Genomic DNA, 16353 nt, shown 5'->3' on the forward strand with positions numbered 1-16353 from the left:
GTGACGGACTGACGGACTGAGGGATGGAGGGATGGAGGGACGGAGTGCAAACCTATAGTCCCCTCCGGTGTACACCGGTAGGGGACTAATAATCTCGTGAGATTGACAGACTGACAAGTATATCATTACATTAAATACATGTCCCACAATAAAAGTCCACTTCAACCTTGACCCATCTGGACACATATTTCAAGTTCAGGAATAATGATTTAAGAGGTCTTGAACAACGATGGGTTATTCAAATTTTAACCAGAAAAATATAAACTCCCACAGAGTTTACTTGATGCAAAAATAGTTTTTGATTTACTGTTCATTTCTGCAACTCTATACGATCTTGCCCATCTTCTCAAAACAAATAAAATTGCATCAAAATATAAGGAGCCGACAAATATATATATAATATAAATATAATAATCTGACAAACTGACAGAAGCAGATTTTTTTTTGACATCGGCCTGCATTCCATGTATACACAAAGAATTAAGTTAAGCACCCCCCCGTTTTTTTACAACCTCGCACATTACAAGTTTGTTGTCGTCAAAACAGTGTAATATACCCATGATATTGCTATATTTTCTGGAGAAGCGATATTATGGTCACATAAAAACATAACAATCATGCCGTTTTCAATATTTTATTCTGAATAATTTAAGGTGAAATTTTTTGGGAATTTTAGGCATATTTTCACCTCAATTTAAGTATGGAGCTATAGGTCCATCACGGACAGTGTGGATGACGTTTATGTTTTCTAACGTACAGTCATTGTTCTGAGAAGACCTCTAGCGATCTTTGCGTCAATAACGTGTGTAGGACCCACGTGATCGGATGGAGCAAGGTGCTGTGACAACCATCCCCTGGCCTGCGTACAGTCCTGACCTGAACCCCCTCGAGCACGTTTGGGACATGTTGGGACGACAAATTGCGAAGATGGTCCCTCCAATAGCCAATCTGGATGAATTGGAACGTGCATTACATCGGGAATGGAACAACCTGCCACAGCAACGCATACGACGGCTTACAGGGTCTATGAGACGTAGGGTTGAGTCAGTGATCCGATCACGTGGGTCCTACACACGTTATTGACGCAAAGATCGCTAGAGGTCTTCTCAGAACAATGACTGTACGTTAGAAAACATAAACGTCATCCACACTGTCCGTGATGGACCTATAGCTCCATACTTAAATTGAGGTGAAAATATGCCTAAAATTCCCAAAAAATTTCACCTTAAATTATTCAGAATAAAATATTGAAAACGGCATGATTGTTATGTTTTTATGTGACCATAATATCACTTCTCCAGAAAATATAGCAATATCATGGGTATATTACACTGTTTTGACGACAACAAACTTGTAATGTGCGAGGTTGTAAAAAAACGGGGGGGTGCTTAACTTAATTCTTTGTGTATATATTCAGGAAGAGTTTAATTGGACCTCCTCATCACAATACAACCTCATCCCAGATTCTTTGAAAAACAAGGTCATAACACAATGCTACAAAGGATGTGTCCTCACAAACATTTTGCGTGCAAATTGGGTTGCCAGGGTATCGTGTTGATGTATCTCAAAACATGATGATGTGTGAAACAAGTCACCTCTTGGGATTATGAAGATTCATGTTGGGCTTTCAGGATAGGATTTGCTGTTTGGGAAGAGCATTGCATTGCTCTGGCATACAAAGAAGTGAAGATTTTAATTTATTGGACAAAACTCTTGGCCAAAGCAAAGTGTATTAACAAGTTGTGGACACCACAAGTGCTCCTTTACATCCTCAGCACACCACCACTGCCCCCCAAATTCTGCACCTCCCACAAACTCCTCCCATCAGCCAGGGTCTGCAAATGTTATACTATCACAGCTCACACTTGCTCTTTGTATGACTTCATAACATTCCGAAAAGCAGAAATTATTCTTTCACTTCCATGATAGATCTGTATATTATATAAGCAACATGAATTAGATATAAAATGGATACCGAGCTCGTCACTCACTGTGTATAGGCCGAGTGTGTAGTTTCAAATCTTCACAGCTCGTAGGTTCCGGAGTCGACCCCAACTCGTCATCTGAGCTGCTCAGAGTAAGTGGTCGTCGTCGCCCTCCTGCTCCTCCTTTCTTTACCCGGTGGGGTTTCGGTGGGGTCCTAATCACCTCAGAGGCGTCTGACCTCAAAGAATCGTTCCTGATGATCTTGTCATATTTCTCTCGTTTGGAACGCCGAAGAGGCACAGGAGAATTCTCAACACCACAAGCGGTGATAGAGGCTTGTTCAGCCTCCGCATTAATTAGGCCAGCAGACATCGATGAGGCTTCATAGCCATGTGGATGTACCTCAGGCAACCGCTGGATTCTAGTTTCAACCGCTAGAGGCTGTCTTGCGTAAGACCCAGGCCCGGGCCTAGGCAAGGCTATACCATCCTGTTGCGGCATACACATACGCTGGATTCTTGAAGGCTCAGTCTCTGCCATGCTCGTCTTCTGCTGCCTAACCACAGCACCAACCATAGGATGTCGAGTCCAGTGCAGCTCTCCCGGATTCTTTCTAGCTTCATGGGAAACATCCTCTACGGCAGCAGCATTTGCTAAGTGATGCTGAGTCTCCCATTCCTCCTGCACAACAAAAGGATGGCCAAATGGCATTGGCTGAACATAAGAGGGTAGAGGAGAGCTGAGCTGGGTGGTGAAATATATTAACAAAAACTCAATATTCACAGCAAAATACAACCTCAGCAGTAAGCAAATCATTATTTCACGTTATGTTTTCTACGATGTGGAACCTTACCTCTTCCCGAACTTGGATGGGTAGCGGGGGCCTGTTTCCAGACCTCCGACTGCTCGCTGGTGTTACCTCTCCATCTGAGGTAACATGGCAACTTGAATAATCAAAGGGCTCCCTCGTGTTTGCGTCGTCCAATGCTGTTTGGGTCTCCAAACTGCTTTGGCTACATCCAGATTGCACACTTTCAGGCAAAGCTAATGCCTCGTGTGGTGCCGGGTTGTCGTGCAGACTTACCACCCGCCCGTACCGAGTATTCCGACCCAGCTTGGAGTTGCGAGGTCCATCAGATACAAGGCTCGTCTGGTCTTGTGCTTCACCGAGGCTTTGTGCTTGTTCGGAACCAAGAGTTTCTCGTTTGGAGGGAAGAGTTTTTGGGATCTCTTGGGCATTGGCAGGATTAGCTCGAACCTCTGGATTTGGATCACGCACATGAAACAACGAATTTGTTTGTAACCCCAATTCACAAGCTGAGACGGGCCTTCGTCTACGGTGGAATAGGGGAAGACAAAGATTGAAAGACAAACAGAAAAAGACAAAAAAATTATAATGAGAAACAACAGAATAATTTCATTATTTTTTGGGCGTGAAAATGTCATATTAGGGAATAAGAACAGGACAACAATGACAATAAAAACAGGAAATAAATAAATAAATACCGGTATTGAAATACCGTGCTCGGCATTATAGATCCCATAGTGTATTTTGCAAAAGTCGGACAATGGGTTAGAATCCTGGGGCAATTAAAGGTATTACTGTGTAAGCTGTTTACCCGATTGACTACTTTGCCGCATTAAATGTCTCATTGGTCCATAACATCGATGGAGATTCGATGTGATGAACCTTGAATGAAAGATCAGTTGAAATATGATCACTTTCACTTAATATTTCATTCTACTACTACTTCTTCTTCTTCTTCTTAAGTCAGCTCTTGGGCCGAACTAAGACGACATCGATCTTCAACTTTGAGTCCTCTTTATTAAGCATTGATGTGTGTTCCTTCGTCTCCAGTTCCCTTGTCTCGAGGCCCATATCGTTCTTCAATATATTGCTGCAGTTGAGAGCTGGTCTGCCCCACTTCGGCCTTCCATGTTTTGGTGTCCACAGTATAAGAATTGAAACAGGCAATCTTAAGACGTCTTCTGATTTTTAACCGACAGTCTTGGAAGAGAACCATTAAGCTCTGTATTTGTCCTATGTTTAGACCAATGGACGACGAAGTCGAATATGGCATCCATCAAGTTCCTTCTCATAGGTTGCAGTGAGTGTTCATGCTTCACTTCCCTAAAGCAGGACGGACTCATCTGCTGCGATGAACAGTCGTTCCTTCATACGCCGAGAGAATGTCAACTTCCAAATTGTTGAAAGTTTGTTGCAAAACAAAGTTTCATTACATACAGTATGACTTAACATGAGAAACGGGTCCTTTTATGAGAAACGTGGGTTGAAAGTCGAAGTCATGAGCAAGACTAGTCGAGTCTTTTTATCTCCATACAGTACACGCGCAATTACACTTACCTTTGAGGTATGTAGTCAGGGTTAGATTATTATCTACCTGACAATAAAAAATGTCGGATTAGTAGATTGCAGGTAGGGCGATAAGTCACAAAGTATGCCGTCACTCGAACAGACATTAAGCTGGGTGTCATATCCTCCAGCATTAGTTGGTCGACAGTAAATATTGTATGGTGTCTTTCGTAAAATATAGGTGAGTTATGGCCGGTACCCTCAAAAAAAATTCCTTCAAAGATCACCTTCAGTGGAACACCAGGCCTGAACAGCCAGTTTATTAAAGCCCTGGGCCAATCTTCACCCAGAGCTGACCCCCAAGAAGGTGGGATTCATTGGGGGCCATTAAAGATCAAGTGATAATAGTAGGGCTAGTAGTAGTACAGGTAGTAGTCATAGTGGCAGTAGTAGTAGTAGTAGTAGTAGTAGTATCAATAGTAGATGTAGCAGTAGTAGTAGTAGCAGTAGTAGTAGTAGCAGTAGTAGTAGTAGCAGTAGTAGTAGCAATAGTAGTACCAATAGTAGTAGCAGTAGTAGTAGTAGTAGTAGTAGCAGTAGCAGTAGTAGTAGTAGTAGTAGTAGTAGTAGCAGTAGTAGTAGCAATAGTAGTACCAATAGTAGTAGCAATAATAATAGTAGTAGTAGTAGTAGTAGTAGTAGCAGTAGTAGTAGCAATAGTAGTTGCAGTACTAGTACTAGTAGTAGTAGCAATAGTAGTAGCAGTAGCAGTAGTAGTTGTAGTAGTAGTAGTAGTAGCAATAGTAGTAGCAGTAGTAGTTGTGGTACTAGTTGTAGTAGTAGTAGTAGTAGTAGTAGTAGTAGTAGTAGCAATAGTAGTAGCAATAGTAGTAGCAATAGTGGTAGCAATAGTGGTAGCAATAGTGGTAGCAGTAGCAGTAGTAGTTGTAGTACTAGTAGTAGTAGTAGTAGTAGTAGTAGTAGTAGCAGTAGTAGTCACAGTAGTAGTCACAGTAGTAGTCACAGTAGTAGTAGCAGCAGTAATAATAGTAGTAGTTGTAGTACTAGTAGTCGCAGTAGTAGTCGCAGTAGTAGTCGCAGTAGTAGTCACAGTAGTCACAGTAGTAGTAGTAGTAGTAGTAGTAGTAGTAGCAGCAGAAATAGTAGTAGCAATAGTAGTAGTAGTAGTAGTAGTAGTAGTAGTCGCAGTAGTAGTCGCAGTAGTAGTCGCAGTAGTAGTCACAGTAGTCACAGTAGTAGTAGTAGTAGTAGTAGTAGTAGCAGCAGAAATAGTAGTAGCAATAGTAGTAGTAGTAGTAGTAGTAGTAGTAGTAGTCGCAGTAGTAGTCGCAGTACTAGTCACAGTAGTAGTCACAGTAGTAGTCACAGTAGTAGTAGCAGTAGTAGTAGTAGTAGTAGTAGTAGTAGTAGTAGTAGTAGTAGTAGTAGTAGTAGTAGTAGTAGTAGTGAAATAAATTATCTTGTGCTAGAATTGTAAAGTATTACTCAAGTTCTGCATCCACAACCACCTTTATCCATCAACTCATTCACCCAAACACTGTTTGCTTACAAGAGGAAATGAATGAATTATGGATTTTAGAAATTATGAATTGGACATATTGAGATCGACATCTCTTTACTTACCCAATAATGTTGATAATGCTAAAATAAACGACTTCTTTTGTGCAATCTGTGTGACCAAATTAGATTTTTCTTCTGAGAGTGTAAAATGAAATTTAGAAGGGGTACAATGGGAAGTTACACCTGCAGACGTCATGTCGATAAAAAAAGCCACGTCACTGCTCAGTCATGCATTGGTCTCTGCTGACACGGAACAGAATAAAAGCTTCTATATCCGATTCCAGATTGCATCTTATATATCAAATTCGGCTTGGTGCGCAAGATTGTAATGGAAAAATTAATGGCTTCTTTTTTTATACTTGGGCTAAGCCTCGTAATAGAGCTGACACACACACACACACACACACACACACACACACACACACACACACACACACACACACACACACACACACACACACACACACACACACACACACACACACACACACACACACACACACACACACACTGAGCTTGGGGGAAGTGCCATCACTGACGACACTTCCTGGGATACTCTGGGTACCAGTGACGTCATAACAATAGCGCCGCTTTTATCACCGTACTCAGCGCGGCATTTCCGCAATAGGAATTTCCCTCCTCCATAGATGCCAACTGATGGGGATTGTCTGTGCTCTATCCTTTTCAAGCAAGGAAGCTTGAAAAGTACCATTTTTAAAGTCTCCGGTATGACATGAAACCGGTCCAAACCGGATGGGTGTTTTTTTAGGAGACACCATCTCCTTACCCCTCCCCCCCCCACGCCCTATGCCAGGTGTTGTTTCTGGGACTCCTGGCAGGGTGTCATAGTCCCCCTCCCCACTAGCAGAGCCAATGAGGGGTGTCGGTTTAGTCGCCAACAACCCGACCATGCAGCAGGTAACATTGGGTTACATTACATGTTACTAGTGGCAGTTCCAAAAGGCTGACCTGATGTTTTTTTTTTTATGGTTTTTTTTTTTTTTTTCAATTCTTAAAAATGTTTATTTTAGAAAAAAAAATTTATTGAAAGGCGTTGACATGTTTTATTTTATTTTACAGGAACGAGGCTCATGGGAGGGCGTGGTGACAGAAGGTATAAACGATCAATTAAAAGACCAAATACAGCATCAGAGACATCAGGAGGAATCCAAATGAACTGAGAGTGGGACAGTGGGGCAACAATTGGACACATTTCATGGTGAGGGAAAGAATGAACAAGAAAACCAGAGCGCTAGAGATGCAGAGAAAAGGAGGATGACGAGTCCGGCGTACAGCAGGGAGAGGAGAGGGAGGAGGAAGAGGAAACACGCCAGCTGCAAACTAATATTTATCATTCATCAAAGCAACACACCGGTTAAGGCAATGTGATAAACCATTTCATCCACGGATGGAGCTTATCTAAACGGTCTCGAAAAAAAACACAAACACCACAACGTTTGAATGAGGAGGGGAGACGGGAGTGGTTGGTAAACTTAACACTTTCCTCGTTAGACGTTTTTCCAACATCTGCTGTCCTATCCTAACTGACCATCTCTCCTCTGAAAACTGCCAATTTGCTTGACCAGTTGCTAAGTGTCAACAACAGCTGTTGCCTTCCTGACTCCAGCATCATCCTCAGTTGGAACAAACTCTAGAATCAGTCACCTACCACTGACCATGTGGGTAGAGTGCCCAACGCAGCCCCAAGGTCTCTCGCTAATTCAGGAAAGACTCTCCCTGTTCATTTAAAAATATATAAAAATATAAAAACTGCAGAACAAGGAAAATTTATACTTTGTGACAAAGGGAAAGCCAAAAGTGATATAATATGATTAAAAGAAATAAAGCCCTAAAGGTGCTTATACTCTACAGTCGATAATGTTAAAACAAAATAAATAAAACATCATGTATTTTTAACCCCATCCCCCTCCCCCCAGAAAACCTTCAAAGCATCGAATACAAAAATGAGCATAAAAAATAAAGGTCAAAATCACACGCTCGGGAGGAACGGGGCATTTTGAATAACACGACGGTCCTAAAACGACAGAGGTTAGCCTAACCCGGGACACCGACGATGAGTGGTGTACAATGTTAGCGCGTTAAGGTATAATTGGATCTTACCTGCACAGAGGCACAGAACATGGACACTGCACGCAGGGCTAAGCAGACAATGCTGCTGGCAAACACCTTGCAGGAGTGTTGGCGACACCGTTAACACTTTGCGGGTGGAGGCGGGTGGTGGTGGAAGCTACAGGGAGACATGCACTTTTACTTCGGGTGGTGTTCAGGTGGGAAGCAGTCCCACAACTTTGGACTGCGAGGGCTAATTAAAGGGATGTCCAAACGGGAAAGGCTCTTGCCACCAGCTCTTCGGACCAGCCTACTCATCGCACGCGTCACCCAAAGAGGGTAGGGCAGACGTCACTGTGCTATGCCTCATTGTAAGTGTTGCATACAGACCTGCATGCAAGCAATTGAACAAGGAGGGTTCTCGAAGCTCACAATGGAGTATGACATAAAACTAGGCAAAAAGGTGTCTACACACAGAGCAGCTCGACATCAAAAATGAGGGAGAGGGAGAGAGAGAGAGGGCGAGGGAGAGAGAGAGAGAGAGGGGGAGAGAGAGAGAGAAAGAGGGAGAGGGAGAGAGGGGGGAGAGAGGAGAGAGAGAGAGAGAGGGGGAGAGAGAGAAAGAAAGAGGGAGAGGGAGAGAGGGGGGGGGGGGGAGAGAGGGAGAGATAGAGGGAGAGAGAAGGGGGGTGGACAGAGAGCGAGAGAGAGGCGGGAGAACGAGAGAGAGGGAGAGAGGGGGGGAGAAAGAGAGAGAGAGGGAGAGAGAGAGAGAGCGAGAGAGAGGGGGGGAGAAAGAGAGAGAGGGGGGGAGAAAGAGAGAGAGGGTGGAGAGAGAGAGAGAGAGGGGGGGGGAGAGAAAGAGATAGAGAGAGGGAGAGAGAGGGGGGTGAGAGAGAGAGAGAGAGAGAGAGAGAGAGGGGGGTGGACAGAGAGAGAGAGAGAGAGAGGGGGGGGAGAAAGAGAGAGAGGGGGGGGAGAAAGAGAGAGAGGGTGGAGAGAGAGAGAGAGAGAGAGAGGGGGGGGAGAGAAAGAGATAGAGAGAGGGAGAGAGAGGGGGGGTGGACAGAGAGAGAGAGAGAGAGAGAGAGGGGGGGTGGACAGAGAGAGAGAGAGAGAGAGGGGGGTGGAGAGAGAGAGAGGGGGGGTGGAGACAGAGAGAGAGGGGGGTGGAGAGAGAGGGGGGTGGAGAGAGAGAGAGAGAGAGAGAGGGGGGGGAGAAAGAGAGAGAGAGAGAGAGAGAGAGGGAGAGACACAGAGTTCTCCAAGAATAAGGGGTTAAACCTCCACCACCAACGTTTTCTGACTTTCATGAGTTAAGCTTTCCTAACAAAGTAATCCTCCCATACGAACAGTATTATTGCACATGGGAAAAATTTATTTTCTGTGCAAAGCTATTCGCTCTCATTTTTATCGGCACATTTTCTCCTGAGAATTTGGATCAACCAGTCCAATCCTTATTAAAAACCCAGCGTGCTTCAATTACCGCTCACTTAGGGGAGTGAAGTAAATAGAAAGAGAGGTTGCAGGGGCAGGACGAACGGTGTATTTTATCTTGGCAAACAATGCAGAATTACCTGCCGCGTGCACGCGACATGGAAGAAATAGTCATTTATTAATCCACCCACCCCCTACGCTTTTACCTGCACCTGCACCAGGAAAAAAAAAAAAAAGGATTTTTTTTGCCTCATAAAAGCAAAGTGCAAGCTTTGAAATGTCAAGATGCTTCAATGTTAAAAATAAATACAAACAAAAGTCCTTCCTGTGCCTTTGGCATCTCATCGGCTGCAATTCTGTCACCCGTTCCTTGTCAAAGAACATGTTGGAACACGATTTGAACAGGCTTCCGACGAGCAGCCGCACAAAGGGCAGCAATTTGAGCCGTTTGCCATTGTGTGGCAATACAATGGGTTGCGACGTCCGGATTGGGTACATGAGGCCAGAGCCAGAATTTGCTTCACGCCTGGGGCCTTGGTTAGTTGAAGAAACACTTCCCTAAACGAGGACTTTTCATCGTTATACCTGCTTTCCGGTAGCATCGCAAAATTATTTGGAATCTACACCAAGTCAAGGATGATAAAGGTACATGACATGAAATGCAAATGGCTAGAGTTGGTATCAAGATTCAGGCAAATAACGAATATACGGCCAAGTTAAAAAAAAAAGTTTCTCGTCCGGACTTCTTTGAAAAAAGGAGGAGGGAGGCCCTTACTATTTACTATTTTCATTTTTTTTTGCCTTTTTTTTCCAAGATGGCTGCCATGAATTGAATGACCACTGTGGCTGACTTAAAGACTCTATAGTTTGTCCAATGTAATGTGAAACATGCCAGTGTTGATTGTTACCGAAAGGCCTGCAATTTCATTTCCAAATTAGCAAATAAATATATGTTTTAACTGAAATGGCATATGAATAGAATCAATCAATGGAACATGTCATGTGTTACACCGGACAAACTATATTTGAATAAAACAAAAAAGAAACAATGACAATGTTTAAATTTGGTATGTGTCCTTGTTTAATATAAATACACAATAATACACTAATAGTACTAGAATTGTTCATATTGGGGACTACTCAGAGAACAGACCAAAAGATTGATGAAATCCTAAAAAACAACTACTGTAGTTTCATTGGAAGGCTGATCCTTCCCTCTTGCAAAACCAGAAGTGGGACTAAATAATATACGTTTAATCTCCAGTTTGCCTCCCCCCACATCGTGAAACTAATGACTATAGGACTTGGTCTATCTTATGGTCTGTTCCATAAATATTAAAGTAAGAAATCCCAGTGAGACATGTCAATCTTGTACATGTCATCCATAAAGTGAGAACCATTTTAAACATTCTAACCAACTTACTTTCGTTGTTTGGTATCCATCACCAATGTCATCTCCATCGTCAAATTCTCCACTGGCGAATTTAGCGAAGAGATCGTTCAACGTTCGCTTCTCATCTACAACTGATCTCGCGAACCAAGACTTCAAAACTTTTGTCGACGAACGTATGTACGCTCACACACACGAATATCGTCATATTCCCCACTCAAATTTGTACCATTAAAAGTATGAAATGCAAGATTTTTACACGTAAATTGCACTTGCCCAGTGCACAACCGCTGCGAGAATTGACCGTCTTTAGCACAAAGTGTCTGCGTTAAGCCTAGCATGTATTAACCAGGAAGTTCCGTTAGAGGGCGGAATCCATAATAGTTCAGATCATCAATGCACAAGATACGATCAGCAAACGCCCGGAAACGGCAAGTTTTAGACCGAGTTTCTTCGCAAAACGATTTTTTTTAAACAAGTATATATTTAAAAAATATATAGTATTAAATAGTAAATAAAAGTAGGCGGCGACGACCAAAAAGGAAGCGGGCGGGCACGAGAAACTTTTTTTTTTTTTTTACTTGGCCTAATGTATAAAGAAGTGGAGGAAGCAAAATATAGAGCAAGCGTTAAAAAGTGCATACAATAGCTAAAAGGAATGGAAGATAGAGAACGAACAGTGTCATCGACCCTGGAAAACCTGAACTCCAGCTTAGGTACTTTTTAGGAACAATAAATTATGTTGAATCAATCAATTAATCAATGTTTGCGCAATATTGAGAGATGGAACATCTACTTTTATGAAACCTTTTAATGTATGTCCAACATTTGATTAAATACGACCTGAACTCCAAAGACATCATCGAGTGCTGGGAAAAAGTGTCCAAAACTTTCACAGAAATCATATGAATATACACAATTTGCGACGTGAGGCCTGTCTGTCTGACCTAGATACATTCAGTCGTTACTTATCCAATCTCAACCAACCCCCTCTCCAAGGGGGGTGTCTGCCTTGGGGGTAATCAGTGTTAAGGTGTATATCCGTGTTAAGATAGATAATCGTGGCATTTCCATGGCCGATTCTAATAACAAAAGTAATAAAATTGATGACAATAGCATAATATGAATGTTATTACAAAACAATATTAATACTAATAATATCCCACCTCTCCAAGGGGTTTTTTCCTCCTTGAACAAATGCTGTGTTAATGTGTTTAAATACAATATCGTAGCATTTTGTGGGGGCACCCCTGCCATGAATAAAATAAATAAAAAACCCACAAACACGTACGATTGATTACCTTTTGAAACATTCACTTCTGCTGTTTAACACGAAACGGAAAGGGAGGAAACCCAGAGTATGTTCAGTTACCAAGCAACGAAATACCACTTGCCAAGCCAGCTGTTCCTTATCAATGGTTTTGAATGGAGTGCTTGATCGAATGCTTAAGCCACTTGGCGGGCGCTCTACAAGAAACTTGATAACTGAACACATCCTCAACGTTCTTAAGACCCAATCCTAGATATACTTTAACCTATATATCCCAGAGAGAATAATAACATGACCCTTCATGCCGCTTCCGTATGCAGAGGGTGTACTAGTAAAGAAAAAGAAAGAGCATTCCAAAGAACCAAAGCCATGCACATGGAGTCAAATGAGTGGCTTAAGCACACATTTGTCATGTCATGATACAATGTCTTTTTATCATGGATGTCTTTGTCTATGATCATGATGACGACGATGACAAACAGCATGACTTGCACAAGTTGCGGTCCCCAAACAGACCAATGATGTAGACCTCGCTCACCTCCTGGAAGCACAAAAACAGTCTCGAAATCCTGTGCAATGTCATGAACTGGACAAAAGAGCAGCTCCATGGACCTGAGATAACAATGGACTTCAAACAGCACCACAGTCCCTAGCCAGTAACTAAGAGGTGTGTTCTTCATGCCGCACATGGTGCCTGATATGTTTTTACGTGCTGCCTTTGTTGCATGCTACCTTTCCCCCACCATCCTTATGTTGAATCCGTAAACGAGAGAGAGAGAGAGAGAGAGAGAGAGAGGGGGAGAGAGAGAGGAGGAGAGGGAGAGGGAGAGAGGGAGAGGGGGAGAGGGAGAGGAGGAGAGGGAGAGAGGGAGAGGGAGAGGGGGAGAGGGAGAGGGAGAGGGAGAGGGAGAGAGGGAGAGGGGGAGAGAGGGAGAGGGAGAGTGAGAGAGAGAGTGAGAGAGGGAGAGGGAGAGTGAGAGAGAGAGAGAAGAGGGAAGAGGGAAGAGAAAGAGAAAGAGAAAGAGAAAGAGAGAGAAAGAGAAAGAGAGTGAGAGTGAGAGTGAGAGTGAGAGTGAGAGAGTGAGAGAGAGAGAGAGAGAGAGAGAGAGAGAGAGAGAGAGAGAGAGAGAGAAAGAGAAAGAGAAAGAGAAAGAGTAAGAGAAAGAGAGAAAAAGAGAAAGAGAGAGAGAAAGAGAGAGAGAGAGAGAGAGAGGGAGAGAGGGAGAGAGAGAGGGGGTGGAGAGAGAGAGAGAGAGGGGGAGGGGGGAGAGGGAGAGAGAGACCAGGACGGAGTGGATGGGAAGGAGGGGACAAAGCACAGGAAGAGCAGAAAGGAGGCGGTAGAAGCCAGAGAGACCACCAACTGCCTACAACGAGAAAGCGATAGGCTCATTGACACAGCTTCACCACGGGCGATTCCAATGATCTTGAAGGACTTCATTTCCATGGCGTCAATTTGCACAAGGTGTGAGGCAGGTGAGCCAGCCCAGAGGAGAGAGCAGTACTCCAGCAAGCTGCGGAGGAAAGCTTTGAAGGTGGATAAGAGTTCAGGTATGCCAAGGAAGGACTTTGTATGATGGAGCATGCCCAGTCGACCGTTGACTTTAGAGGCAAACTTACATTATGTGGTTTGCCCAGGAAAGATCATGGCTGATAGTGAGATCCAAGGGTTTGAATGACTGAAGCTCTTCAAGAGGACTGTTGAGAAAGTCGATGGGAGGGTTCACCAGACGGTCCTTTCGGAGAGAGATAGTGTGTGAAATTTCTCAGGATTGAAAGACATATTTCAATTATTGGACCATCTTGTGATTTTGTCAACGTCTGAAGAGAGGGAAGAAGCTGCATCCTCCATTTCTGAAGGATGAGGGATGTCACTGCAGAAGGTGGAGTCATCAGCAAATAGATAAAGGGGATTTTCCATAGAGTCACAGAGATCGTTCATGAAGACTTGGAATAGCACGGGCCCCGAACACTGCTTTAGGGCACTTCAGCCTTGACAAGAAGAAAAGATGAAAGGATTCAATCGAGTGCCACACGTTGGCTACAAGAGTAGAGCAAGTCAGTAACCCATGTGTGGAGTTGGCCTCGGGTGGCATAAGCAGAGAGTTTGGAGAGCGAGATGAGATGCCAGACTGTATTGAAAGCTTGAGATATGACTAGAATCAAGAGAGACGGCCCTGATCACATGTCTGACATTGAGGGCTTTCATTTATTATTGAGAGATTAGAAGCAGCATGTCCAAGGTGGATTGACCTTGTCTGAATCTATCTTGTTGATCTGAGATGACACCGTTGGAGAAAATAAAGGATTATACATCTATTGTGATGATGGATTCCATGACCTTGCTGATGAATGCAAGTAAGCTAATCAGTCTGTAGTTAAGGGGATCAGTTTTTTGCACCTTTATAATATAATGCAGTGTTGTTGGCTGACTTATATGCATATGGAAGATGACCGAGGGCATAATTATAGAGAGAAAGAGCAGAAAGAGGTTGTGCCAGAGCAGCAGAGCAGGTTTTTAGGACATGAAGCTGCCGCCATCCAGTGCAGTTGCAGAATCAGAATCAGAGTTTAGGGTTACCAGAAAATTCTACAACTTCTCATGTGCAAAGGACACATAATCCAGGAGCAGTTGGGTATGTCGGGGAAGGATGGGTACCAAGAGTGAGGGGATGGGGACACAATATGTGGAAGCAAACGTCAGCTGGCCTGCTCATGAGTGGAGTCAGCTGTGGTACCTTTTGAAGTAAAGGAAGGGATGGAGAGGGAGCATACTCCAGTGACAAACATAACACAGTGCCACCAGGTTTTAGAGGAGAGACACAGGTTTTGAAAGTTAATTCTTGTGGTTGGAGAGATGTTGTTTTCTGCTTCTCCTAAAAGTGGGCACACAGTTGTGAGCTTTGTGGAATGATCTGAGGTTGCCTTTTGGTTGGGTTTGCTTTCTAGGAAGAGAAGGCAAGTTGTTTCAAAGCAACTGCCTCACCACAGGGTTCAGTGTACCATGGATGGGAAGAAAGGTCACCTTCACTCTCCTCACCTTCACTCCTTCATTCCTCTTTTCTCCCGCCTCTGAAACAAACTCCCTCACTCTCTTCAATCCCACTCCACCCTCCAGGTCTTTAAAACAGCTTTTCACCACCATCTCTTATCTTCCCCCATCCAAAACCTTGATCTTTTCTACCCCCGCTAATTTCACCCCAAATCCTCTTTTTTGAAATACCGACTTCTTTCCTGGAAGTCCTTGGTGTCCTTGTGTTTATACTTCTCCCCCCCCCCCCCCCCCACCCTCCTTCCACGCCACCTCCCCCAAGCCCTCTCCCTCCCACACATTCCTGATGTCCCTCACAAATGTTGTGTTTATGTGCTTCCCCTTCTCTCCCCATCTTGTCTACCACTCCCCTTTTTATATACTTTGGTTGTTTGTCTGTTTGATTTGTTTGTGTGATAAATGTTAGCTCTTTCACGAGCCTCGATTATGTATACAAAAAAAAAAAAAAAAAAAAAAAGGTAGGATAGCTAAAGGACTCGATGGGATGAATCTGTGCAAAAGAGAGAGCAGGTTTCTGTGGAAGAAATCCCAGACTGAGTTAACATCAGGGGTGGTACATATCGGTGACCAATACTGAAGTGAGAAGGCTACTTGTAGTTCCTGCCAATCTGCCTAATTTAACTGTCAGACTCACCAGTGCTGAGGGGACTCACAGAGAACAGAGATGTTGACTCTCGCAAGTATATGATCAAATGAACCAATTGAAGTAGAGGAAGAGGAGGAGACATTTTCAGGGAAGTTTGTCATCACATTTGTGGGAAATCCAGAAGGGAGATTTGCCATTGGGAGAAGGCAGAATTGGGAAAAATCCCAATGACAAAAATTGGAATATTTGCCATTGGGAGCGTTTTCATAGATCATTAAAGTTTTCTTCAATAGGTTCATCATAAATTCTACCTTGTAGGTAAAGTATGCGCACTGGCCTCTGAGGTGTCCCCCTTGTGTTTGAATCAGCTATAAACTATCACCCTGGTGTTTTGCAGGCAGGGTGAGGCGTCAGTAGGTGTGCCGTCCCTCTGAGGGATGTTAAACTGGGTGTCCCATTTCCTGGCATTAGCTATTGGATGTTAAAGATCCCATAGTGTCTTCCACATAGAGTAGATGAGCGATTGAAGCACCATAAACAAATTACAAATTACTGCGCACAAAAGTATATCCTGAACCAGAGTGGCGACCCATCCATGATTGTAATCTGAGTCAAGAAACTGCTTCGACAGAACAGACCTTCTGTTTAGCTTTAGAGCATGGTGAATAATAAAATTATCTATACAATGAAAACCTTATTCTGTTTGTTAGCACGTCCCCCCATGCAG

General features: G+C 43.5%; 2 protein-coding genes across 2 annotated transcripts in view; both read right to left on the reverse strand.

Moving 5' to 3' along the window:
• LOC137421846 (regulating synaptic membrane exocytosis protein 2-like) overlaps positions 1-8223 on the reverse strand; it is a 317464-nt gene extending 309241 nt beyond the window's left edge. Inside the window, exons 1-3 of the mRNA XM_078773225.1 lie at positions 7943-8223; positions 2780-3260; positions 1992-2607 (exon numbers count right to left, since the gene is read on the reverse strand). Coding sequence (XP_078629351.1) covers positions 1992-2502 — 511 coding nt within the window. The 5' untranslated portion in view covers positions 2503-2607; positions 2780-3260; positions 7943-8223. The remainder of the gene's footprint in view (positions 1-1991; positions 2608-2779; positions 3261-7942) is intronic.
• The window catches only part of LOC144888195 (uncharacterized), a 588989-nt gene that overhangs the window by 514368 nt on the left and 58268 nt on the right, over positions 1-16353 (reverse strand). The gene's annotated exons all lie outside the window — the stretch shown is intronic.

Source organism: Myxine glutinosa, chromosome 2, assembly GCF_964187855.1.
Source record: "Myxine glutinosa chromosome 2, kmMyxGlut1.1, whole genome shotgun sequence".
In the NCBI taxonomy this organism is placed as follows: Eukaryota; Metazoa; Chordata; class Myxini; order Myxiniformes; family Myxinidae; genus Myxine; species Myxine glutinosa.